This window comes from Rhinolophus sinicus, chromosome 17, assembly GCF_057876585.1.
Source record: "Rhinolophus sinicus isolate RSI-liver-muscle chromosome 17, RSI-T2T, whole genome shotgun sequence".
NCBI lineage: Eukaryota > Metazoa > Chordata > Mammalia > Chiroptera > Rhinolophidae > Rhinolophus > Rhinolophus sinicus.
Window position 1 is genome coordinate 180421324 of NC_142517.1, and position 26689 is coordinate 180448012.

The 26689-nt window shown below is 39.3% G+C and overlaps 1 protein-coding gene across 1 annotated transcript in view; it reads right to left on the bottom strand.

The window, feature by feature from the left end:
• Positions 1 to 15815: 15815 nt before the first annotated feature.
• The window catches only part of RFTN2 (raftlin family member 2), a 55181-nt gene continuing 44307 nt past the window's right edge, over positions 15816 to 26689 (bottom strand). The window contains exons 9-10 of the mRNA XM_019750748.3: positions 22910 to 22988; positions 15816 to 17298 (exon numbers count right to left, since the gene is read on the bottom strand). Coding sequence (XP_019606307.2) covers positions 17023 to 17298; positions 22910 to 22988 — 355 coding nt within the window. The 3' untranslated portion in view covers positions 15816 to 17022. The remainder of the gene's footprint in view (positions 17299 to 22909; positions 22989 to 26689) is intronic.

The following is a 26689-nucleotide window of genomic DNA, read 5'->3' on the forward strand; positions in this document are numbered from 1 at the left end:
GAGGTCAAATTTGCATTTCTAGAATAGTTTCTCAGTTTAATTCTTTTTTTTTTTAAACTTGATTTAAGTGTGTTTTTCTAGGACCCATCAGCTCCAAATCAAGTAGTGGTTTCAATCTAGTTGTAGAGGGCACAGCTCACAGTGACCCATGTGGCGATCAAACTGGCACCCTTGGTAAGAGCACCATGCTCTAACCAACTGAGCTAACTGGCCATCCCAGCTAACTGGCCATCCCCAGTTTAATTCTTAATGAATTAGCACTTTTTAATATCAGAATAACATTAAAAATCCATAATTACATTGTTAGCAGGACTGTTTATGGTTTAAACACATTTACTAATTAATGTCAAATTTATTGTAATAGAACTGATAATTTGTCGCCTATGTATTTTGCTCTACTCTCTGTATGATGACATCTGTTTGCCTGAAGGCTTCCTATAATTTGCACAGTTACATACTTTATTTTTTGAATACTTCTTGGATATGGTAAAGGTTCGTTGGTGTAGTTCTTCCATGCCATGCAAATGTTTTAGTAAAAGTAGTTGACTTTCATTTCTTTTTTTTTTTTTTTTTTTTTTTTTTTGACTTTCATTTCTTGAATGCAGCTAATTGTTAACTAAGCAGACACTGCAGATGTGTTGGTACAACTCGTTTAGCAGTTTATTTAAGATGGTCAAACGTGAATGTGTTTTCTGAAAAACTATACATTATTAGTGTAAGGCACACTATGAAACCAGATAACTACCAAGTGAATCCACAGAAGGGTTATGTTATTCAACTAAAATGTTCAGTTAGGAGCCTCACTCTTAAGATTTAGGGATGCATATTTTATAGGGTATTTTATGTGGGCTGGGAACCTAATTAATTAAGTAAAAAAAAACATAAAATTTTTATAATAACCTAAATTTCCAAAAGATGACATCCTGAACTTACATCCATGAAGGTATTAATAGTATGTCAATTGTCTGATTGATTCCAGGATTAATTATAGCATCAACATTAAAAATTAGTAAGATAATTATTTATTTTTAAATGAAATCAGCATTTTATCCTGATTTGATTTCTGCTGTAAACCTTGGTAAAGCAGTTTATATTTCCATAAATAGCGTGTTTACCACTTTGTTTTGGGTGGACCTCATGAGAGCCATCTGTATCTTTTATAACAATTAAAAATCTTTACTTAAAAATTGTAACTTGTTACAGATTATAGGATTTTCTGCTTTTTTGTGACAATGTCAAAGGAACATTCTTATAATATATGATTCTTTTATGTAAAAGAATTTTCTACGTCTACATTTGCTGATTTTTACCCCCCTTCTACCCCCCCCCCCCCCCCCCCCCCCCCCCGGTTCAAGCTGTTGTTTCTCAGTCTAGTTGTGTAGGACACAGCTCCTTGGCCCATGCTGGTATGGCCTTGAGTTCCCCCCGGCTGAGGCAGTCGGTTGCTGGTCGTCGGTCAGCCACTCACAGCAGCTCACAGCAGCTCTCGCTGGTGGCTGGCCATTCATGATGGCTGCTGGCTGCTCATGGCAGCACACGGTAGCCCACAGTAGCCTATGGCAGCTCACGGCAGCCCACCTCCATGGAGAACCATTGTTCACAATCTTAGCTGTAGAGGGCGCAGCTCACTGGCCCACGTGGGAGTCCAACCAGAGACCTCGGTGGCAGCATTAATTAGGAACATGGTGCTCTAACCACCTGTGCCACCAGGCTGCCCCTACATTTGCAGATTTTAATGTTTTGGTTTTCTTTAGTATCTAAAAGAAATGTTAGTTTATTTTTTATAACATTTTATATCTTGTTCTAATAGTAAGAAGTCAAGTAGGAATGACAGGATTCTAGCCTTGTGTTTTCTCCTACTTTTCTTAGAGACAGATTAAATAAAGGGAGTCAAAGGAACAAGAGAACCCCAGAAACGAGAAAGCAGTGGGTATGATCATTATTGTACTAGCAAATGAGATACCTCCTTCACCCAATTCCAGTAATTCAGTAAAATTCTTTTGATTTTTGTGGGTAAATTCCTTACTTAACTGCCCTAAAAATGTTGTTTTTAAAACCAGATGTATGTTCATAGAGATTATGCTTGCCTTGATTTGGGTAATATTTGGGTAATATATAATATTTCAATATTACCTCTACATTGCTGATTTTTACTTATTAAATATTTGGTGCTCTTGGTTTTTTAAACATTTTACAAAACAAGTGCAGATCTGCTGATCTTGAATTCTGATTGTTGAGCTCCCATGTTAGTGATTATATTTGTTTTCAATGTCTGCTGTAGTAAATTACTACAGATTCAGTGATTAAGAACAATACAAATTTATTATCTTACAGTTCTAGAGGTCAGAAGTTCGGAATCAGTTTTACTGGACTAAAATTAGGTTCCTCCTTTCTAGAGTCCGCAGGGGAGAATCTATCTCTTCCTTACCTCTTTTTGCTGCTGGTGGCTGCTGGCATTCTTTGGCTTGTGGCCTCATTATTCTAGTCTCTACTTCCATAATCACATCACATCTTTAATGCTATCTCTGCCTCCCTCTTGTAAGGACACTTGTGATTACATCATTAGGTCCACTTGGATAATCCGGATAATTACCCCATCTCAAGATCTTAATCACATTTGAAAAGTCCCTTTTGCCATATAAAGTGACATATTCACAGGTTCCGGGGATTAATTAGGAAGATGTTTTAGGGGGCCTTTGTCCAGCCTATGACAACATTCTTCTCAAATTCATGTTGTTAGTCTCAAAAAGTTCTCCATGCTATGGACATAATTTTTACTCTGGTAGTGGTACTTTTTTATTTCCTGCATGCTATCTACTTCTTTATGCCTCCCAATCATACATTTCATTTAAGTCTCTGAAAAAGTTGACTTGAAATCATTTTCTACAGGTAACCATTTACCTCATCATTCTTGTATTGATCCATTGATAGCTAAATTCTTTGCGTGATCTTTTAGTTGATGCATAAAACTGATAATTCTGTGGTTCAGAGACTTTGCCTACCAGTTTGTGAAAGAGTAGGAGAGACGGAAAAAAATGGGGTGGAAGAATATTTTCCAAACTTCTTTGTACATCAAAAAATAAAGGGAGAGTTTAAATCTACAGATACTGGGGCTCCACCTTTGGAAGCTGATTTAATTCAGAATGGGAGAGCCTGAATCTGGGTTATAAGAGCATCATGGGTGACTGATGTGCTTTCAGTTTTGGAAAAAACTAGGACATTTAGAAGATGAGGTAAAAGATACTTTTCTTTCAAACCAGTAAATAGTAATTGTGGCCAGTGTTTTCTCAGGGGAAGATAAATCTGGCAATAGCAAAAACATTCACCTCTAAGGTAAGTTCCTAGGAGAAGAGGTGAGTTTGGGGCATACCATCAGCTTATCCCAGGGTTGCAGAGGACGATGAAGGGTACATAGAGCAAAATGGGGAAAGAGTGGCTCCTCAGCTGACCCTCTGCCTCTAACCAGCTTTGCTGCCAGAGTTAGCCATATTGTCTTGCTTTGTTTTTAAAATGTGGGAGCCTATTTGAGACATACTGAATCCCACAATTGGATAGACTTCAAAAGCCTTGTTTTATGAGACTAATACTATTCGTGAGGCCCTTTAACTGTGGCATTAATTTGATTGAGGTTACACCAGGTTAATTCTAACAGGTCTGTAATATTTTCATTCCTTGCAAAGTGAGAATGCTGCCATTGCAGAATTTCCAAGTGCTTCTCAGATGGTATGGGTGGGTATTCAGGAAATTGCTATTTTTTCCTGAAGAAGTGAGTATACCCTATACTAGCTGGTCTGGAACCTTTAGGGTACTTCAGAGGAATAGTAATTTTTTGCTATCAGGCTTGTTCAGTTTTGTTTAGCGTATTCAGAACTGAGGAACATACTTACCTGGGGGCAGTAGAGATAATAAATCCAACCTTTATATAGCGCTCTTGAATCACTTGGGTTTGCTTTATTTTGGGAACTGAAATCGAAAGTAAGAGTTGGCAACCTCCTTTGCACAACTAAAAGGGTTCCATTGTGTTGCTATTTAGCAAATCCCAAGGAAAAGATAAGACAAATGTATTTAGAATTAGGAAAAGAATCTTAGAAATCATGGAGTTGAGACTCTGTCTGTTGTCCTCTTGTTCTACAGATTTAAAAACAAAACTCCAACAAAAAACCAAGGCCATAAAAATTAAATTGATTGTCCAGAATCCCCACAGATAGATATTGCAGAACTGGGGCCTCAGATCCCTGAGCGCTGTGGAAGTTAATGTAGAAGAGGTGACGAGAGGAGACAAGTCCATCTGATGGGGCCTAGGAAACCAGCATCCCTCCCATATGACTTCTCAGTGGTACCAGTACTGTAAGGATGCACCGTCAGGTAATCTCCATTCTTAAAATGCCTGAGTGAAGTAGCATTTTAGGTGGGATTTTCTAGTTAGGCCCAAAAGTGCTTCTTGGGGCCGGAGCTTAACACTGCAATCATGATCTGAGTCTCTGGGCGTATGTTTGAATTTAGGAGTTGAGTGAAATCTTCACCTAAGAGTATTCGGTACATCATTGTGTACTCCACTAGTAGGGATGTTCAGGACTCCCCCAAACTCCTGATTTATTTCCAGGCATATGTTAATCACTACTGTGATTTTGGCTGATTATAAACAGCCCCTTCTTCTGCTTACAATTCTAAATTAAAAATAGGCCAGTCATCAACTGGCCAAAATCCCATTTGCCTTTGGATTTCATTAGCTAATTTACAAGTATGCCAAAAGCTTCACAGTGTACTCATTCTTCCCCAGGGCTTCCTATGCAGTCAACTACTAACTTCATGGATTTTTCAAGTTGGACCCCAGTGTGCGTCTTTGAGTCAGAATTGCACATTGCAATTGTCACTTGGCCCTAGCCTTCTCTATTTATGCATCAAGTGATCTATATAAAATATAAAATTTAGTCTGATAATCTAGATCCACTTGGAGTGAATAAATAGATTGGAAGCTATTAATGCAGATGACGTATTTCCTAAATGGCTTCTCTTAAAGAAGCCATTCTCCAATAAGAGTATATTTATTTGCATCTGTCTAGTTAGGTCAGTCATTGAAGCATTTTAAGGACTGTATTTATGGTCTTGGAAGCAAATTAGGAAATAAACTTAGATAATAGCTATGTGAACAGTACAACTTTCTGGAAGCTAGAAATGAGACTAATGGAGAAAGAAAATATGTCTGTGACCTTAAAAGGGGAAGAATAAATTACAGAAAAGTGCATCTTTAACTATATAGATTTTCAATTTCTCCTGAAGTAAATTTGGAATATCTTACAATTTTAGTTTTTAAATTCTATGAAGTTTCAAAATATTAATGTCTCTTCATGTCTAGTTAAAGAGGCTATGTCTTGGCAACAACCTCTATTGAAACATCCTTTTTATTTACATTAATAAGTTTTTTCCTAAGCTGGATTCACAGCCTGTCCATTTAGCAATCAGTGATTTTCTTTGATGCTGTATTTATGTATACATCAGAACATAAAAAGGTTTAAAATAATGTGATGATTTGGGGGAATTAGGAGGAGAGGGCTTTTCAAGCATTGCTAGGGGCAGGAGAAATGTAGGGTGCATGCAAAATGAGTTTGTTGTTGGTGAGAGGATTATGGGTGGAATTAATGGGGTTCACTATTTCTGATAAGATGCCAACTTTTAGGGCAAAGTAGAGACTAAGTCCTTGTTATTTAATTAAATATCAGTTCCCAGATCTAGAGCAGTCTTTGTGAGAAGAACCCATCAGTACAGAGTGGAAAGCTCAGATTTAACAGGAGCAAGTAGAATGTGACCATATTGATGGGTGTCACCTTTCTGAGGCTTTAGGAGGCCACCGTCCGCAGTGAGGTGTTAAGTGGCAGGAGGAGGGGCCACCTGCAAGTGCCTTTCTTGCTGTCAAGGCCTTCCAAGTCTAAGGCACCACTGCCTCTGCCTTTCCTCAGAATCCACTCGTTTGCAGGATTCTAGGGCCCACCCGTACCTTAGAGCTAATGTATACTCACTCAGGTAAGAATCATTACTCAGAATCAAAACAGAATGTGAAGAGGTGCTAACATGGTGGCCTGGCAATGTAGTGGTGATGGCAAAAGCGAGGCTAGGTGGAGGGCAACAGATAGGAATAGATTCCTCGTGATGCAAATCTTCTCTCGACCTGCAGGAGAACTTCTTATCCTTGCAAGTGCTCTTTTGCCCTCTACCTACTGATAAGGACCCACCTGTACCCCTAGTCTCTGGTCCTGACGCTGCCATCTGCTGCTCTGTACGCGCTGAGATCCTCTGCCCTGATTGTCCCAAGATCTTAACTTCAGACAATTTTAAGATCTTTAGAAGCACCAGATTCCACCCACATAAGACCAAGTATATTTAAATGTAGCCCCATTTCACATTAAAACATAAATTTGAACGACTTTTTGTAATTGATTTTTCAGAATTGGGCTCTCCATGTTCACTTAGTTTACAAATTGGCTATGGTTTCTCATCAATCATCACATACTCTGGAATTCCTTTGAATTGAGAAACGCCAAACTTTTCAACATTAATGCCATTTTTATGAATACGAAAATAAATGATATATATTTTATAGCTATTTAATTCAATATTTCAGTTTTTCAGTTTTCATGTTTTAGAGCCAAAATATTTTTTAACAGGTCTCAAACCTTTTTTGGGACCCCTGAAAAGTTCATAGGTCCTTATGTTTAAAATGATCTGCTTATAATTTTAATAACAAAAATATGCTATTATTAGAAATATTATATCAAATATCATTTGCTCAGGGAAGCCTTCCCTGACCTTGAATATATTAGATTTGTCTGTTATATGCTCTCGTAGCAAACTTTGCTTCCTATAAGTATTTCCATATACTACAATTACATAATTATTTTTACTATTATTCATCTACTGTCTATTTCCTCTGCTAGCCTATTGATTCCATAAGGGCAAAACTGTGTTTGCGCTCTAGTCCCTGGCATGGCACCTGACCGAGTCAATAAATATTTGTTGAATGAATTGATGAGAGTGTGAAATTGCATCTTCTCACGGGGATTCGGTTTAAAGAGGAGAGGGCTTCATTTCTGTCGAGCCTAAGCATTGAAAACTAAAAAAACATTATTAAAATATATCTTCCCTCCTCCATCTTGTGTTAAGGATATCTGCCTTTGACAGTGTCTGCCTGTAGTGAGGTCTTCAGCAGACATGTTTGTTCTTGATTGTTTAGCATCTGGTTTTGGGTCTCTGGCTCTTCTGAAGATCTGTGAACTACCTAATATACTTGACAAAGTAGTAATGAATCATTTCATTAACCACATAGAAATATATTTAAATGTTTGTGGATATACTCAAACATTAAAGATGCCCTGTATTTATTCTGGCATTTTCCCAGGCATAATTTTTTCGCCACGCTAACAGGAACTTAGCAAACTTAAAACTAGACTTTTAAAAAAATAATAATGGTTTCAGTTTATTGAGCACCTAACTAGGTGTCACGAACTATGGTAAGTACTTCCCCACACTATCCTACTTAATCCTCATACAATTTAGTTTGTGTCCACAGGAACAAGGAGCAAGGTCAGGGTCTGAACTCAGTCCTGGCTTCAAAGCTCAGGCTTCTCCACGTTGTGTTTCTGTGCTACCTTGTATGTTTCTGAGCATTGCTGCCACCTATCTTTGGAAACCTCCTTCAATTCTTGTATGAGTAGGACTGAGTGAGGCGGCGTGTGTTGCAATGGAGAGGCGGAACCAAACAAGGTTTTGCTTTTCTTTGTAACAAGACCAGAGGGTAGCAATCCTGGGCTAAGGCAGTGGCTCCAGGGTCCTTCATTAGTTTCCCAGGCGCCTTCTGTCTTTTCAGTGCGTCATCCATGGGGCATGGCCTCCCTTCTCTAGGCTGTCTCATAGTTACTAGGAGGCTGCTCCTCGGGCTCCACGCTCACCAACATGGTACTATCAATCCATAAAATCCGGCTAACTCAAAACACAACAACAACAACAAAACCAGCATCTTTATACAACACTTTTTTTTGCAGTTTTTTATTAGTTGAAAACTTGTCATGTTTATTGGTTATTTTTTTTAATAAACAACTTTGTGTCATTTGCAGTTTTTTCTACTTGCCTGTACATCTATCTGTTTTTTTGTTTAACATCTCTGTGTACTTAGAATATTAGCCCTTTGTCATTTGATCTTTTCTTGATTTCAGTTTTTGTTTACCTTTTGACAGTGTAATGGAGTGTTTTTCCTGTAAAGAAGTCTTAAATATTTACTCTTAGTATTTACGCAGTCTTTTCTTTATGGCTTCTGAATTATCTAAATATTTGTTCATGTATTATTTCACTATTCTTAATAGATTTGTTTTTTACATTTAACTCTTTATTTCAGCTGGAAGATTTTTGGAATAAGGAATGAATCTCATTCATTGTAACTTGGGTCTGTGACAGTAGCTCTTCACATGAAGAGGTGGGAAGAAAGGGAGAAACATACATAGAATATCAGACTATAACTGTACCATAAAGCTGGAAGTTTAAAAAAAATGGAATTCTGACTAATACTTTTGGAAGGGGGTAAAAAAAGAGAAAGATCTTGAGACACATGGTTTCCCAGAAGAACAAATTTAAAAGAATGACTTGTGGTTAAGGAACTAATATTTACAGAACAAATATTGAAATGTTGAAACTCATTTTTTGTGTGTATGTGTGGTGTCTCTGGTCTGGGAAAGAAAAAGGAACTGTAAATAAAATATCCCAAGTTGGTATATTTCAGTTCTATATTAATTATTGAAATTTTAAAAATACTGTTCTCTTGCTTTAAGAAATAAAAAGTCATTTTAGTAACTACATCCATTACAGTAAGGAGACTGCTTCTCTTTTTGAAACTTTAACGTGCTGAAAACAGCTCTGTCTCAGAGGATTAGTACGGGTATGTTCATTAAGACACAAAGGAGATTAAATGTGTGTATTTAGTAGTTTTTTGCGTAACCAACAAAAGAAATTCTTACATTAGAAAGCCTGGACTTCAGATTTCCCAGATGTCCTTTTGGGTGGTTCTTGGCCAGGCCAAGCCCGGAGCCAGGACTCTTTCTGGCTCAGGGACAGCGCTGATGACCTGGGAAGACACAGTGAGCACTGGATTGAAACAATTCACACTTTCTTTCCATGCGGGCCAGCTTTCTAATTCCGCTGGCTGTTTTATTTAGTGATTCTATTTTTGATGAGAAAGTAAGAATAACTCAATTTCCATTTCTTACTGGTTTGCTTCATTGACCTTTTATGGTTAGTGCCCCCTTTGGAACTTCTTTTTTAGCAGTTGAGTTAATGTTTTGCAGGTAAATAACCCAATAGGTGAAGGAAGTTAAAAAATATTGTTCTCATATTACTAGACTAATTTTCCTTTGAAGCTTCTCTCTAGGAATATAACAAAATGTGGCAGATGCTGTATTTCTGCAATCCTCCGTATAGCCCTGTGAAATTCAATACTATAGCCACCACAATTTTACAGATAAAATCTCATAGAGGTTAAGCGATTTGTCCAAGATCACACAGCTGGCAAAGAGTGGATGCACCTACAACAAAGACATCTGACCTATCATCATCTCTGAAGCATGTTCCTAGCTGGTGATCTCTTAAACTTTATCCTATGGCTGCTTTTTTTTTTTTTTTTTCCCCCCTAAATGTGGGCTTCTATTCGTTCTTTTTCTTTTACTGCTAGGCGATGACCAATTACAGTGTACTTCTTGAATTTCTCCCTCATCAAAAGTATTGAGTAGGTTTTCCAGTGTCTTGCCATCCTGGCTCTATCACTGTGGCCTGATGGTTTGTGAGGGACTTGGAAGGATTAGATGCAAAAGGAGTTCTCGATTTGTAGACAGTTTAGTAGCAGTGAGGAAAGATCTGATAGATTAAGCACTTCTCTGTATTATCCATTGGATTTCCTCTATAGCTTGAATGAGTCCTAATTAAATGTTGGGAATAGAGAGGGCCAAAGGAAACCTTAGGAAGTAGAGACACTATTTTGAGTTGGAGAATCTAGGCACTTTTCAATGATCAGTGGACTTGGAATCAGGCCTAGTTCTGAATTCTAGTTTCCCCACTTTGAAGCTGTGTGCCGTTAGCAATTTACTTAAACTTTCTGGGTCTCAGTACCCTCCTCTGTGAACTGGAATAAACCCAACTTTAGGTGATTTTTGTGAGTCTGAAACAGCACCTGTGAAAGTGCATCACCTGGTGTCTGGTAACTTAGCCTCTCAGTAATTTTAGTGTCCATTCTTCCGTTAGGACTTGACATCTTTGGTCTGAAAATTTTAGAAGATTTAATGCAAACATTTTATAGCACTTTTGATATCCTTTAAGAGTCCTTTTAACATGCCCTAAGAATCCTAGGTAGAATAAGCAGGATCCTTAGCTGAGTTGGTGGAGAGGATCAACTTGAGCCGTGACAGCAGGTGTCAGTCCCTAAGTGAGACCCAGGGCCAAGACCTAAGCCGTGAATTTGCTTCTTTATAGCAAAGCTGATTGAAAGCCACTATTTGTAGTAAATGTGTGTCAAGTTTTTTGGCTGACTGGCACCTTTTTCCCCCCCTTACAATTTCAAACAAAGAAATTGCAAGACAGTAAAACGAACGCTCACATACACCCTTTACCCAGAGTCACCAATTGTTTACATTTTGCCCCATTTGCTTTATCAAGTTCTCTGTCTCTCTTTCTCTTTCAACACACACGCGCACACACACTGTTTTTTTCTGAATCATTTGAAAGTAAGTGGCAGGCATCACTGTATGCCTAAATATTTTCGTGGCTACTTCATAAGAATCTTGCATAGCCACAGTACAGTAATAAAAAACACATTTAACATAAATACAATAATACCTAATCAACAATCCATAGTCCCATTTATGTCACCTAACCTCATATTTATACATCAGCCGCCCCTTCTCTCCACCTAGGATCTAACCCAGGGTCACGTATTGCAGTTCGTTATGTCTCTTTAGTCTTCTTTAATGTGGAATGGTTTCTCAGCTTTTCTTTGTCTTTCATGACCTCAGCATTTTTAAAGCTATGCAGGCCAGTTGTTCTATAGGATGTCCCTCAGTTTGGGTTTGTCTAATGCTTCCTAATGATTACATTCAGGTTGTGCTTTTTTTTTGGCCAGATATTCCACGGAAGTGATGTGTCCTCCTTAGCACATGATTTCAAGAATCACAGGATGTGGTTTGTTCCATTATTGGTGATGGTAACTTCGATCATTTGGTCAAGGCCCAATTCAAATCTGACTTGGCAACATAAATAAACATGTTTGCTCTGTTGGGAGAATCTTGAGCCTGCTGCGTTCTGCCTGCCCAGCATGCTCAGCGCCGTCATAGTCTGCATCCTGCGGAACCCAGGAAACTCCCAAGCTAGAGCACAGGCTCACATGTGAGACTGATTCACGAGTGAGTCATGAGAGGAAGAAAGCTGAGCAGAGGGCACCCATTCTGCTGAAAAGATGGCAACAGAAACATTTGGGTTGGGGGAGGAGATGGTGCAGCAAGGTCTTGCAAAGCGCTGCCCTTACACTAGAAGCTGGATTCCGGGCCGCAGGGCTGGGCGCCAGCACCAGCAGGCTCGTTCTCTTGTGTAGGTTTGCGGACCTTCCTGGCCGCTTAGCACTGAGTGTGGTGACCCAAACAAGTCTGTGACTTCTCCAATAACTATTTTTAATATTAAAATGTAATTTACAAATAGTAAAATGTACCTATCTTAAGTGTACAGTTCAATGAGTTTTGATAAGTGTAAATACACGTGTGCTCTTTTTAACCACATAAAGATACAGAACATTTCTGTCACCCCAGAAATGTGCCCCTCCCGAATTCCTATGTTGAAATCCTAACCCCCAGTGTGATGGTGTTAGGAGGTGGGGCCTTTGGGAGGTGATTAGGTCCCTCCTGGGTGGGATGCGTGCCCTCATAAAAGGGACCGCGGAGAGCTCCTCTCCGTGTGACCATGTGAAGTTATATTGAGAAGACAGCCATCTGTGAACCAGAAAGCAGGTGTTCACCGGGCACCAAATCTGCTGCTGCGCCATGACCTTCGACTCCCAGCCTCCAGAACTACTGTGAGAAGTAGATTTTTGTTGTTGATAAGACACCCGGTCTACGGCATTCTGTTACAGCAGCCACCCCCCCCTCCCCCGACTCCTACAGGCAGCCACTGTTTGATTTTTGTCACTGTAGATTAGTTTCACCTTCTTGAATCTGTAAGTTTATGTCTCTTACCAAATTGGGAGGTTTTCAGCCATTATTTCTTCAAACACGTTTCCAGTCCCATTCTTCATTCCTTCCACCAGAACTCTCATGACATAGATCTTTTGTTATTTTGTTACAGTCTAAAGGCCTGAAGGATCTGGGTTTTTGTTGTTGTTGTTTGTTTGTTTTAAGTCCATTTCCCTCTGTTGCTTAGATTGGGTAATTTCTATTGCTCTACCTTCTAGTTCATAGATATTCTTTCTTTAGTTCCCGCCATTCTGCTGTTGAGCCCATCCACTGAGCCTTCTATTTTGGTCATTGTATTTCTTGGTTCTAAAATTTCCATTGGGCTTTTCTTTATATCTTCCATTTCTATGCTGAGACTTTCTGTTTCTTTGCTGATACTTTCTATTTTTCTTTTTTCATTTGCTTTAAGCATGTTCTTAATTGCTTGTTGAAGCATTTTCATCATATGTGCTCTAAATCTTTTAAAGATAACTCTAATATCTCTATCATTGTTGGCATCTATTGTCTTTTTTTATTTAGTTTGGGATCTTTCTGGTTCGTAGTTTGATGAACACTTTTCTGTTCAAACCTTTGCATTTTCATATTATGTTGTGAGACTGAATCTCTCAGAAGGTATAAACCTTCTGCCTTAGTTGGCTTTTACTGACACTATTCCAGCAGGGAAATCGGTGTTGGAGGAGGTGGGGGCGTTGCCTAGTGCCAGGTGGAGATAGAAGACCAGGTTCCCCACTTGACCTCTGTTGACACCTGAAGGGGGCATTTTTCACTACTGCTGGGCAAGGTGGGCATTCCAGTTCCCTAGGTGCGAGAAGCCTCCTTGCCGCTGGGCAGCAAAGTCCGGACTCTCCACTAAGCCTCCTCTGACGCCACCCAGTGGGGAGGGAGAGAGATGCCTCATTACAATGCTCCCTACATGGTCTCCACTAACACCGTGAGTGAGGGTTGGGGGGCTCTTATTGGCCAGTGGGGATGAAATTCCCGACTCCATGCTTGTCCTGCTCTGACACCACCCTGGCCTGGTGTCGTAGCCTCATGGGGGGGAAATCTAGGCTTCCCGCTTGGTCTGCGGGTGGAGCTGGGGGTGAGATTTTTCTGTGGTGTTTAGCTGGAGTACAGCCATTATTGTCTAAACATTTGCTGTTTTGCTAGGGATTTTGAGTCGGCAACATTGGCATTTCTAGATTGCTGGCGTCTTCAGTTCCGTAGTCAGATATATGAGGCAAAAATAAAACCAAGGAACTCATCACTGGTCATCTTATGTTTGATTTATACAGAAGGTTCAGGGGTTTTAGTTCTGCTTCTTCGGAGTAATCTGCTCATCTTTCTGGAAGCAGAAGTCTTTGTATTTTCTTTCATGTAATGTCTGGTCAAGCCTTTTGCCCATTTATAATTGGATGCTGGGCCTTTTTATTATTGATTTATAGGAGCCATTTATATATTTTTGATATGGTATGTGTCTTGTCAGGTATGTGTTTTGCAGTCATACTCTCCCAGTATGTGGTTTGCTTTTCCTATCTTAAAACTGTGAGTTTGACAAACAGAAGTTTTAAATTTTGATGAAGTCCAATTCTAGACATCTTTTTGAACTAAACTCCTTTACCGATATGAGCCAAGGTCAGCTTCTGTTGCTTGCAGCTAAGAATGCTGGCTAATATAAGCCTGCAAAGAATCACCTTGATACTGATACATACACTGATTTAATGCTCAAAGCATTTTTGGAATTGTCTCCACAAAACGTTTATAAGCCTCACCAGAAACAAGGCTCAGTATTTTAGAGTATTGCCTAATTCTCCACCTCAGACATCATCTTGGAACTTAATAATCTGTCAGACCTGGGTCTATAAATTTTGGGCTATTGCACAAGTAAAATTCACTCTCAAGCTATGAAATGTCACCACAACAGATATTACTTAAGTAGATGTGCCATGAGTTTTGATGATTTGCATTTAGCTCGTTTCCCTCCATACTGACTAGTAAATTTGGATGTAACATACCTAATTATATACTCCCCACTGTCAGCAACTACTCCATTTGCATTCTCACTCGAAATACAGTCTTTCCAGATTGAGGTGCTCAGAGCTCTGAGGAGGGGAGAGAAGGAAATCATTTTTAGTCTTATGCTAAAAGAGCCACATCCTTCCTGCCCAAGGGAATAGTAGTGAGGAATCAGATAGTGAGGAAAGGCTGGGAAAACAAGACTGCTCCTCAGCTCATCCAGAATGCAAAAAATGAAAACGCGTCTGGTACATTTATATTCGTATATCTAAATACCTGGTCCTGCTAAAACAAATCACCAGGAGTTGGTTGTAACTTAGATTGACTATGGCTCTGCCTCCTGTTTCTACGGGTGTCTGAAGACTCCTGAAAGCCCTGGAGTCTCTTTAAGAGAGTGACCTTTCCTTCCAGCTCTCATTGATAACAACTGTACTGGCACTGACACAGCCGCTCCAGCTTGGTGGTGATTTCTCTGGTGAGTAGCGGTTCATGTTGTCCATGGAAGAGAACAGGGTGACATTCAACCCAGATGGGATGGAACTAGCAAGTAGTTATTGAAACCGAAGACAAAAGTGCCATAGATTCTGTACCAAGTGGAATAGCGGAATGGCACACCCACATCTATGGTTGTGATACTTTTTCATCATGACTTATAGGTATAAAACATTCACAAGCCAGAGCCCCTAAGGAATTTCATAGTGTTAGGAAAAGAACTGAATATACAACTGACAGATAATGATAAGGTTAGTCACATTTAACTCCTTAGGCATATAGAGTCCAAGTTTTGTTACCCTCTTTTTTTTTGTTTTTAAAGAATAGACTCAGAGCTACACATACTTATATATAATACTCTAGAACTACTCGGTCATTATTTATTCACTATAATACAAATTTTCCATTTAACTTAAGGGTAATTGTTGGATTACATGCTTATGAAATAAGTTTTGAGGATACGACTGCTGAGTTTATTCGAATAAAACGTTTTTTTAAAATAAGAAATAACAAAGACTAGAAGCAAACTGTAAAAAGAAAGTATGCTTACACAAATTTTAAAAGATTAAGTGATTGATATATTCCTGAGTTTTCCTTTAGTCAAATATAAATTTCTGTCTCTGCTTTTACCACTTCAAATCCCCTCGGTACTCTGACTGACACAGGAGCCTCTACCTCTCATGGACTCTGGCGTTGGGAAAACTGTCTGATCTTTCCAAGTACCTTCCCTGGGTTTCCTAACTCATGGCATTTTGTGGGCTCTGCAAGTAATGCTTGTTTCTACCGAAAACTCTTGAATATGGAACTCAGGTTCATCTAAAAATCTAAACAAAAAACATTTCTGGAAATATTGTTGATAGCTATTTCCACAGAATAATACTGAGCAGAATATTCCTAAATTCCTTTATACCTATAGCGGTAATGCTTCAGCATGGTAGATGTGGAGTAATTCCATTGTAATCTTAACAATTCATAGAGATTGGCCTAGTTCCACTATGTATTTGATAACACATAATACATATCTGTCATGTGTATAAAACATTATGAGCATTTGTGTTCAATAAAACGATAGCCCAATAACAAATGACATTTTATTATTCAAATGACCTTATAATGTCAACACCGATGCTAATAAAAATATATAATATGCTGAATTCATCAATGGCAAAGTCAGTTGTAACTCACTTGAAGGTTCCCACATTTCAAAGTAAGCTTTTCATAGATAAGTGAAAATCCTCTATTTTGTAGCATTTTCATCTTTGTAGCATTTTCATCTGTTAAAGTCTGGACAAGGCATAGGCATCCCTGTTAGAGCAGGCAAAGCAGAGATGGAACAATTAGGTCCCTAGACACATTGCATGTGCTATGAGCACATTTCTAATCCTATGGGGTTGAAAATTCTGAGTTTCCACATTCTCCATGATTCACCAATCAAAATAAAAGCATAATTCAAATCTAGACAGATGTAAAAGACTTCAGTTTCCATTTAAAGGTGATGTTTTCCTTTTTCATATTATTTGTAATTTATAAAAAAGAAAATTCTTTTTGTCTGCTAAGGTTTTTAATTGTTGAAATTGTGGGTTCTCTCCGTATTGAATGTTAAGGGACGCTGCTCTGCTCTCTCTGTTTCTAGGCTATTAGAAATAACAAAGTGTAAGCTCAATGACTCAGTACAGGGTTGGTAACATGGTGACCCTTTAAAAGCAAAGACATACAAAAAGGATTTTTTTCCCCAAAGAATATTTTAACAAATAGGGGTTTGCTTTGCATATACATGTCATAGTTAAAGATAAAATTTGGATTAGTTGTTATATTCAGGAAATAGGTACTTCATTAATTAGCCCTTTGTGTGTATGGGTGTGTGGGGGGAGGGAGACAGACATTATTTTTTCAGCTTAAGTAAGACTCTAACTTCCTGAGAACTTTCTAATAAGGTAAAATACTGGTTGAGATATTCAGTTTTCTTACCAGGAATGGTAAGAAAAGTATACCTTGTACATTCATGAGAAACTGAAGTAGATTATCAGTAATTAACCTAATGAGACATCTGTTTCAACAGATGTTTTTAGTTGAGGGAAGTGTAAACATGATTCTAAATTTACAAATATGTTGGTTATTCTTCCTCGTCTAGGCTGTTGAGCCAAAGTTTACGTAAATTAGAAGAAAGCCTGAGTCTGTAAAAATTTGAAGTATTACATAAATGCAGATAAAGAAATACAAGAAGGTCAGTTGGCAGTTATTTTCATAGTTATTTACAGCGCCTTCTGTTGCTTTCCTTCAAAGCTCACATACAAGTGACCTGAGTGACTCCGTCTTCCTGATCAAACTGTCCGTCGTCTAATTCCCGCAGGACACTGTCACTGCTGCTGAACCCAGAGAAGCTGCTGTAGTGTGCTGGCCTCTTTTCCTTCATCCAGCATTCTCTAGGGGAGTGGAGGCCCTCCTCTGGCGGCTTTCTGTTTTCTGGAGCTTGTGACGGTGACGCAGCCGTGTCCGATCCGATGCTCCTATTGGTGGCTTTGTTCCTGTCATCACCTTTTATATGCCGGCTGGCTTTCCTCTGAAACAGAGATGGGTGGCCAGGAGTTAAAAAGATGGGCGCTTTCCGGTCGCTCTGATCTAGCACATACTGCTCCCTGCCTGAATTGTCCTTTCTCTGCTTCCCTTCAAAATCCTGCTCATCTTCAAGGACCAGCTCAGAGCCTTCACATTCCCTCCTCTCCCCAAGTGCAAAGGAGCACCCCTCTTTCTATTTCACACCCCTTTGTGACTTCCCGGCACATTTTTCTTGTCATTGGCAGGTGGGTTGTGTACACGTCTGTGCCTCCAAGGACGTGTGAGGAGAGAAACCTGTTGGGATCATACTTTGGGGAACAAAGCAGGGTAGAAATACATTAAAGTTTCCATTTTTCTTCTCGGTGTTAACTGGGATCTAAACAGCAGAAAACGTGTTTCAGTGGCCACCTCACACCCATTTGACTTAGGAATAGGCTGCACAGGAGAGGCACAGATAATTCAGACCGAGTTTATGCCTGGAGCATCTTCCTGGGTCAAGCGGACCCCTCTCCTGTCCCGCTGCAGACCTCTTCTCCCTGACACCTGGGGAGTGGCCAGCGCATTCCTCATTCTGCAGACGGTCTCATAAGGGGGAACGTTTTTGCTATGAAATGCTCACTGAGGGCTGACAGTCTTTGGTGTAGTTCAGAATAAAGAGAACAAGGTCTCTGCCAAGGAGACATAAATCAAAATAAGACATCTACATCAATAAAAGGAGAGATCAGGGAGGGAACTGAAGCAGCTCAACATGTGGGTATTCAGACTCCTGATTTCCTTACGAGGGCTTCTTTACTGTTGATAACGTGACATAAAATATGACATAGAATAAGATTAGAATACAATCATACAGTCTTAATCGTGTTTCTCTGAAAATAAGACCTAGCCAGACCATCAGCTCTAATGCGTCTTTTGGAGCAAAAATTAATATAAGACCCGATATTATTATATATATTATATTATATTATATTATATTATATTATATTATATTATATTATATTATATTATATTATATTATATTATATTATTTTATTATATTCCAGGGTCTTATAGTAAAATAATACCGGGTCTTATATTAATTTTTGCTCCAAAAGATGTATTAGAGCTGATGGTCCAGCTAGGTCTTATTTTTGGGGAAACACGGTAGGCGCGCACACACACACACACACACACAAAGGAACAAGTGTAAATAAAAAACATGATAAAATTCTAAAAAAAAATAAAAAAGATAAACTTAAAAAGCACAGTAATTTCCCAGTTTACAAAGGGTTTATTTGCTGAAAGTTCATTTATGTTTTTTGGGAACTAGGACTACATTTTCCTAAATGTAAGGCTAAACTTATAAAATTCTTAGGGGAAAAAAAAAAAAAAAGCCCATAGAAGTCAGATACCCAGGCTAGTCTTAACAAAAGTTTATTAACCCGTAGGTTTGTTGAACTGGTTTTCAAGGCAAATATATAAAGGAAACAGCTTTATTAAATTGGATTCTGTGGAATGTAACCACCTGTGGTTATGGAGCCAGTGTTTGTGACATTGTTTGTACAGGAATATGCAGCCATCAGCATGCTGCATAGAAAAGAGTGTGTTGGCAGCTAGCTCAACTTTTTCTTGGCGAATCACTGGAGTCCTCGGGCTCAAGTTTAAGGGAAAAAGTCTACAGTGGTTCTGCTTCAACAAAGGCTCATCTTTGTGGTCCCAAATCAGACACAGTGTGGTGGTAGTGACATTTTCTCTTAGTCCCTTGCATTTATCAGATACCAATACCCGATCTCAAATCCTTTTCCTTTTTATATTCATTCACCAAATGCATTGAATTTAATACAAGTAGTGGACTCTGACAGATTTCCTCTTACACAGGATACAGGATTTGAGAATGGCGTGTTCTCCCTGGCATTGGGACGCTGGCCAGTGAGGATATAGCCTTTTGGCTGCAGGCGGGCCTGACGGGTAGTGCCAGAATGGGCTCCTTTCTCAAGCCTGGCTACCAGCTCCCTTTCCCACATGCACAAAGAATGCATTCACTCATGAATGACCTCTCTGCGTTGACTGAATGAAAATGGGAGGGAGGGCAGAGTGCCGGGGTGCATTTGGCTGCCTGGATCTTTCCTCCCTCAGCAGCACCGGGGCCAAAGGTAAACTTTGCCGTAAATTTGTTATTGTATATCAGCCAACAGAGGCCAACTGTCACATACTCAATGGGAATTTTCTTAGTAAAATTTGGATATTACTCAGAATAATAAGGCTTTCATAGTAATTCACTTTTAGATAAGTATTAACAAGTAAACAGCCACCAAATGCAAATTTCAAATACTTATTAGAAGATGACAAAATACCTAACATAATAACTTTAAAAAAGATTTCAGATCACTTTTCTTTTTTACCATGTGACTCTTCAGCAATGATAACACCTCCCCTACTCTACCCTCACTCCACACGAAATAGCTTTTCCAATAAATCAAACTGCAGCATTCTTATAACTCAAGAGTGTAGGAGTCTGAAGCCTGACCAGTCCTTAATTATCTGCTGTAACCCTCATTCTGCAGAGGTAGGACCCAGGCCCTTTGTCCAAGGTCAGGGAATGGCGGGCCTCAAACTGGAGCCCACGTGTCTTATTCTTTTCATACTTATATTACCCACATCTGCAAAAAATATGAGTAGATTTGTGCTCAAAGATTTGTGTGTTTCCCAAATAAAATTCTCCTTCAATTATAAAAATATACGTTCAATGTGGAAAGCCTCGCAAAAACAAAGCAAAAAACGAAACCCACCCACAATCCCATCTTGGCAAAGATACCACCATTCAAATTTGGTGTATTTTACTATTTTCGTCTCTAAGTAGCTGTGTATTTACATACACACACATAGATATGTACAGCTTTTCCACTTAGCACTATCTTTTGAATATTTTTCTATGTCAATAAAGATTTTTCCATGCTACATTGCAGTCTCATTCAGGTATCTTCTCCCTTTTCTCTGACATTTTCACTATAAAATTGGGAGAAATTATACCAGGATTTGGATGCAGATCTAATGCCAGCCTGGATAAATCTATTAACATTTGAGAATCATTCTCATTTACTAAAAATGGGTGACCCATTTCAAATACGTGAGACACAGTGACAGGTCAGTTGAATTTAGGGTGTCCTACCATTGCCTTTCATTTGTTATTGTCAGTCTCTTAAAAACAAAAACCAAAGAACAAAGTCAGAATTATACCAGCAATCATAAGACATTGCGTTGTTTGTGACAGTGTTGTGATGGACAGAGTGGCAGAGTAGCTAATAAACTCTGGTCTATAAAGCAATAGAAACATGGAGTAGACATTCAGGATTTCTCTTCCTCCTTGTGTGTCTCAGGCTTGGGGAGGATTAGGAAGCTACTGTAAGTCTAAGTGCAGCCCTAGTACCACTTGAAGTGAGAGATTTTAAAACACACAGAGATACCACCCCTGTCTGTTCACAGAATATGTCCTGGGTGGTTCCGGCTTGGGGATGTCAAAATCATTCAAGCATGGGAGGGAAAGGATGCCATGGACAACATTTCCAGACAGCTTTCCTAGCCACCTTCGTCTCTGTGTGGGCACGTGACCCAATCAGATCCAATCAGAGGCCTTCCCTGGGATGGCCACACTGCCCAGAGGATAAAGAAGTTCTTGCTTTGTGATGAGGCAGACACGCTCATCTCCTAAGAAGCCCTCTGCACATACACATATAGAAGCTGAAACAGATGCAAGGGGACATCCGAGCAGTGTTGAATCTCTTCTCAGTACCTGAGGCCTTGGCTCTTGCAGCTCTATTTTTGATGTTATGAGCTCTGCCAGTATCGTTCCCACCATGAGGCTGTCAATTCTGTTGATTTTTTCCTCAGAAATGATGGCCATTTGTAAAATGTTGAGAGAGAGAGAGAGAGGGGAGAGAGAGAGAGACAGAGAGAAAGAGAGAAGAGAAGGCTGTAGCTTGGTGAAAAGTTGCTTTGGGTTAGGAGAAAGAAGAATGAAAATTTTTTCTGGCCATTCTCTACATATACTGATCCTTGATTCTTCTTGACAGAATATTTCTTAATGAACTTGGGGTTGTGGGGTAGTCACTGCTCACCTGTGGGCTCTGATGCAGTCTTTCTAATATCTATGTACTTGATCTCTCTGTTCTCCTGTCATGGGGAACCATCTTCCTATCTACCTTTCTACCTCTTCCTACTTATCTACTAAGCCAGCTAGACTCTTTCTTTCATTTTTTTTTATTAGTTTCAGGTATACAAAACAATGTACTAGTTAGACAATTTCACACTCACCAAGTGATAACCCCTCTCCCCCAATCTATTGCCCCTCTGACATAGTATATATCTATTACAATTCCATTGACTCTATTCCCTATGCTGTACTCCATAGCCTGTGACTATATATATATATATATATAAAATTATAGTTGACATACAGTATTATTCAGCTTCAGGTGTACAGTGCAGTGGTCAGGCACATTTTTTTTTAATTGAAAGATTCCTCCGAAAATTAATGTGAGACAACATGGCTGTATTATATATATACTGTCAGTCTGACTTTGCTAGTTTAAAAAACTTAAAAGTTTTCTAAAACAATATTTTTTGATATACAGAAAAAGAATCACTTTAAATAATTTTTTTGTCCATTTGCAAATTTCCTGTTTTGAAAGTTATGCTTTATTAATGCACAGATTGCTTCATTCAATGATACTATTCTAGCTGTGCATTCAGTAAGGACAAGAAGACGTGAGGCTCAGCCAAGGGCTGAAAAAATGTGAACTTAAGGAGACAACATAAAAGTACTGTCAGAGGTCAAGATAGACAAGATTGCACAGCTCCGTTGCAGGACGAGGCACGTTCACTCACAAGACTTAGAACTACAGGGAAGGAAAAACTTCACCCTCTTAGGTTCAGTGGCTGGGGCCTACGAATTAAACTGACAAAGGACAGGTTAACCAGAGAAAGGACTTATTTTGGATGCACATGGAGGCTTCGCAGGGAAGAACTGAGAACCCGAATTGGCAGTTAGACCCAGGAACTTGTATATCACTTTAACAAAATGCGATAAGTTATGGAGCAGTGACTAGACAAAAGAAAAGGGGTTTGGGCTTCTAGAGGTAGAAAACTGTAGGAGGTAAGTAGATGGGTAAACTAATGGGAGACAGGGGTTGTTTTAGTAAGGTTTGTTTATGCAGACTCAAGTCAGTGCCTTCTCCAGGGATAAGAGTTATCTCTGGTGATTGTCTCCTCTTTCTGGTAGGGGAGAGGGAGACAACTTTACAAATGGAAATTTATGTCACCTTTAAGCAGGGAAATTTATGCCCTGCTTTTTGTTAGAAAGGAGGAGTGCAGAGTGTTCCTCCTGTGTTTGATGTTTATTAATCGCTTTCAGCTCAAAATAATCCTTATGCCAAATCTTTATTTTGAGGTGGCATATCGACCTCCTGCAGAACTGTCTCATGCTGCCGGGTTGCTGGCACATTGCCCTTGTTATATGTTGGTTCAGAAGACTGTTTAAAACCAGTTTCTCATCTGTATTCACCATTTAGAATTACAATGAGAGTTTAAGGATTAAATGCTCCAATATAACATTCAGTTCATAAAGCATCAATATTACTCACTTCTGGTGTTTGAGCAGCTGAATTCCATATAACTGGTCTCTGAAGGAACACAACCTGCTTTGTAGCCAAATTCCCTTCACTGCAAATCAAAAAAAGAGCATGAGTATTTGTGACTTGGTAATTTTGTGTATTTCACACTTGTTTAGACTATTCCACATGTGTCCTTGGTAAACTAATCTTCCGATCCAAAAATAATTAAGAAATATGATTCTATATTAGTTGCAGCTGGAAAAAAACAGGGAAAAGAAATCCCCAAAAACTAAATATGATCATTACAAAAGAAAATTTTAATGTTTAAAACCTGTAACCACACTGTGCTAACATGACTACTTTCATCTCCTTGTGTCCCTTCCTAGTCTCTATCAGCCTGTGTTTCTGCATGTCTGTAACCGTTACTGCACATTTGCATTTCTGTGTTCTGTACTTTTCACCAAACGCCCTTCATCGTTTGTACACTGTGATCATATTCTTAATAGCTGCTCAGTGTCTCAAAGATTAAAAATACCAAAATGTACGAAGCCTTTCCTTTATTATTGAAAGATTAGATTGTTTCCAGTTTTCTGTTAATTATAAATAATGCGGCTATAGAAATGTGTATAACGTTCCTAGTCTTATGACTTATTTCCTTGAGATAAATTCTCAAGAGTGGGGTTCTTAAGTCAAACGAGTATGATTTAAGCTTCTTGGTTCGCACTGTCAAACGTGTCTTTTAAAAAGAAGGGACCCATTTGGGCTGCCACATGTGAGAAATATTATATACATTTTCAGTGGGGGGCCTGGAGCCACACACAGCTCGTTTTATTTTCAGATGCCCCTTTGTAGGCAGCTACTCAGTATTCTCCTTATTTAACTATCATCCAGGCCAATTACCCTGTGCCAGAGACTACTTGGGTTTTGGATTTCTCTGAAATGCTTTTCACAGAGTCTCCACGGATTTGTGGGGAGGAGTGTCTGTAGCTAATGTTGCTCAGTTACAACTTTTATTATGCAAAAACCCCGAACAAAACCTCACTATTAGCTGCATTTTATACTGAGCTCTTTTTTTGGAAAACAAATGCAACATTGAAACTCCCGCCTTCAGAGGTATATGTCAACCCTATCCCAACTTTACTGATACAGTTGAATTTTGAGGAACAGGAAAAAAAACCTTCCCCCAAAGTGGTAATGACAGACTATTTCTTTTCTTCTTTTTCTTTGTGAAAGACTGTTTCTAGTCTAATCTCATTTTAATTTGACCTCAGATTAGAAGAAAATGCCTGGTATGAAATATATCGTAACTTTTGGGAACAACTTGAACTATCAGGAGACATAAGTAATGATGTGTGTGTCCAGAGAAGGGACTAGCAGTGTACAGAATAGGCCCATCTGTGTTTGGGAGGCCTGGGGTATAATGGAAAAGGCAGTGGCTTTGGAACCAGAAGTTCCTGAGTTCAAATCCTGACTCTACCACAGCACGTAAGAGCTGATGACTGTAGTGAAGTCCTTAAATCACCTGACTTTCCTTTTCTATCGGGGCCTTGTGAAGGAGAAATAAGTCGATGTGCGTGAAGAGCAAAACAAATGTAATTTACTTCCACTTCCTCCATTTCATTTGATTAACAGTGGGAGGGATGTCTCAGAATCAAAAATTTTCCGGGAGAAAAGTCAAGGGAAAGGGTATGTGAAAATAGAGGTTTCTGGGTAATGATCCATGTAGAGAATCATGTGAGGGAACTAGGCCTAGAACTATCCAAAGATGAGAAGGATGGGTCAGGGTAGAATTACTCTTCTTGAATAGAAAGCAGGAGAATGTCTGGGTAGGGATTGTGGGTGACCCTGAGATAAGTTATTTCCAAAGGACTATGGGATGGGCAAGTCTGAATGCCCTGGGACGTACTGTCTGTCCCAGAGCAGGCTTCTCCTCCATAACTAATCTGGTAAAACAGTAAATGTGGAGATAGTTTCTCAAAGGTCAACTATCTTAGGGCAGTCTCTGGATGCCCACAAGACTTTGGAAGGTCAGTGTCTTCCTATCTCTTGAGAGGCGCTTAAAGCCAGATCCTCAGTATGAAACATCTGAGACCTCTAAGTCTCTGGTTTTCTCAGGGACATTGTGACTTAAAATAGGTCCTGCTATTTTCAGAACATCTGTGAGTTGTAGAACTCCTTTCGGTTTGGAGAATTTAATCATGGTAGAACTACGAGAAAGAGGTCTGAAGCCTTACAGAGCGACAACTATTTGTGAGGGCAAGCAAGGCCCTCACAGTCTCCATGGCTCCTGGGGTAATTCCATTCTCTGGTCTGGTGTAGAACACTTGCCCTGCAGCATAAATTTCTGACAGGATTTGACTGCTGGAGTCATTATGAGACCAGAGAATGCTTCAAATGCCTTGGATGCTCTCAGAGGGCAGGGCCTCATGTCCTCCCTACAGAAATTTTCATCCAAAACGTGCTGGATGCGAGCGGAAATGGCTTGGACTAGTTCTACAGCTTTACACTACAAAATGGCAGTTTTTCTGTGATGTATTTATCGGAGCGGCAGCCGAGTGTGGGTGAAACAGCACGTATGGCTCTAGAGTCAGCCTGACCTTGGCTTTGCATCCCAGCTCTGCTGCTTACTACTGTGTTTCCCCGAAAATAAGACCCAGCCAGACAATCAGCTCTAATGCGTCTTTTGGACCAAAAATTAATATAAGACCCGGTCTTATAGTAAAATAAGACCGGTTCTTATATAACATAACATAACATAACATAACATAACATAACATAACATAACATAACATAACATAACATAACATAACATAACATAACTTAACACAATATAATACCTGGTCTTATATTAATTTTTGGTCCAAAAGACGCATTAGAGCTGATGGTCTGGCTAGGTCTTTTATTCGGGGAAACAGGGTAGCTATGTGATGTGGAGCGTGTCACCCAATCTTTCTGAGCCTCCTGTTTTTTTTTCTGTAAAACAGAGATGGTTCTAAGGATATCAGTGAGATGGTGAACGTAAAGTTCTTAGCACAGACCCTGAGCACAGTAGATGCTCAATAAATGTTTCCTCCTCCCTCTCTAATCCATGTATTTCATGAGAAAACAAAAAGAAGACTGCATTTGGGTGCCCTTTAAGGGACAGGGGCTTGCCATGGCATCAAGGGACTATCAAGAAAAAGTCTGGCTTCCCAGTAACAGAAGATCCTATGGGCTAAACTGGAAAAAGTAACTTCAATTTGTGTAGTGCTTTTGGTGTACTGAGTACTTCCCATGTAAATGAGCATGTTTGTTTCTTATGATAGTCCTTTAGGGTGGGCAGAGAAGATACTCCTTTCCTCATTTTAGATAAGGAAACTGAGACCTAGAGGTTTGTGTTGGGTCACCTCTGATTCCCACAACACCACACTATCCCTACAGCAAGCATAGGATGAACTCAGTAACGTCCTGACTAGGGAGAGAGCAGTGGCCTAGTTTAATTCTATTCTGACTGGGAAACTTATAATAAATGGATAAGTGTAGACTATTTTGCAAAAGTGCTGATTTTTCCTCTACACCTGAAACTAATGTAAAATAATATTGAATGTCAACTGTAATTGAAAAATAAATAAGTAAATAGCTACCAGGGGGGAAAAAGGTGCAGCCTCTTCTGTGGCATCTCATAAATTAGGATTTCAGTTTATACTGTTCCGGGATGGTAGTGGAGAATAATGAAGAAAATAAAAGCAAGTGTTCATTTTTCCTGGGCCAATTAGACTATTTGAACAGATCATACAGGTCCTGGTGTTGGTATGGCCAAAGAAAGGAGAG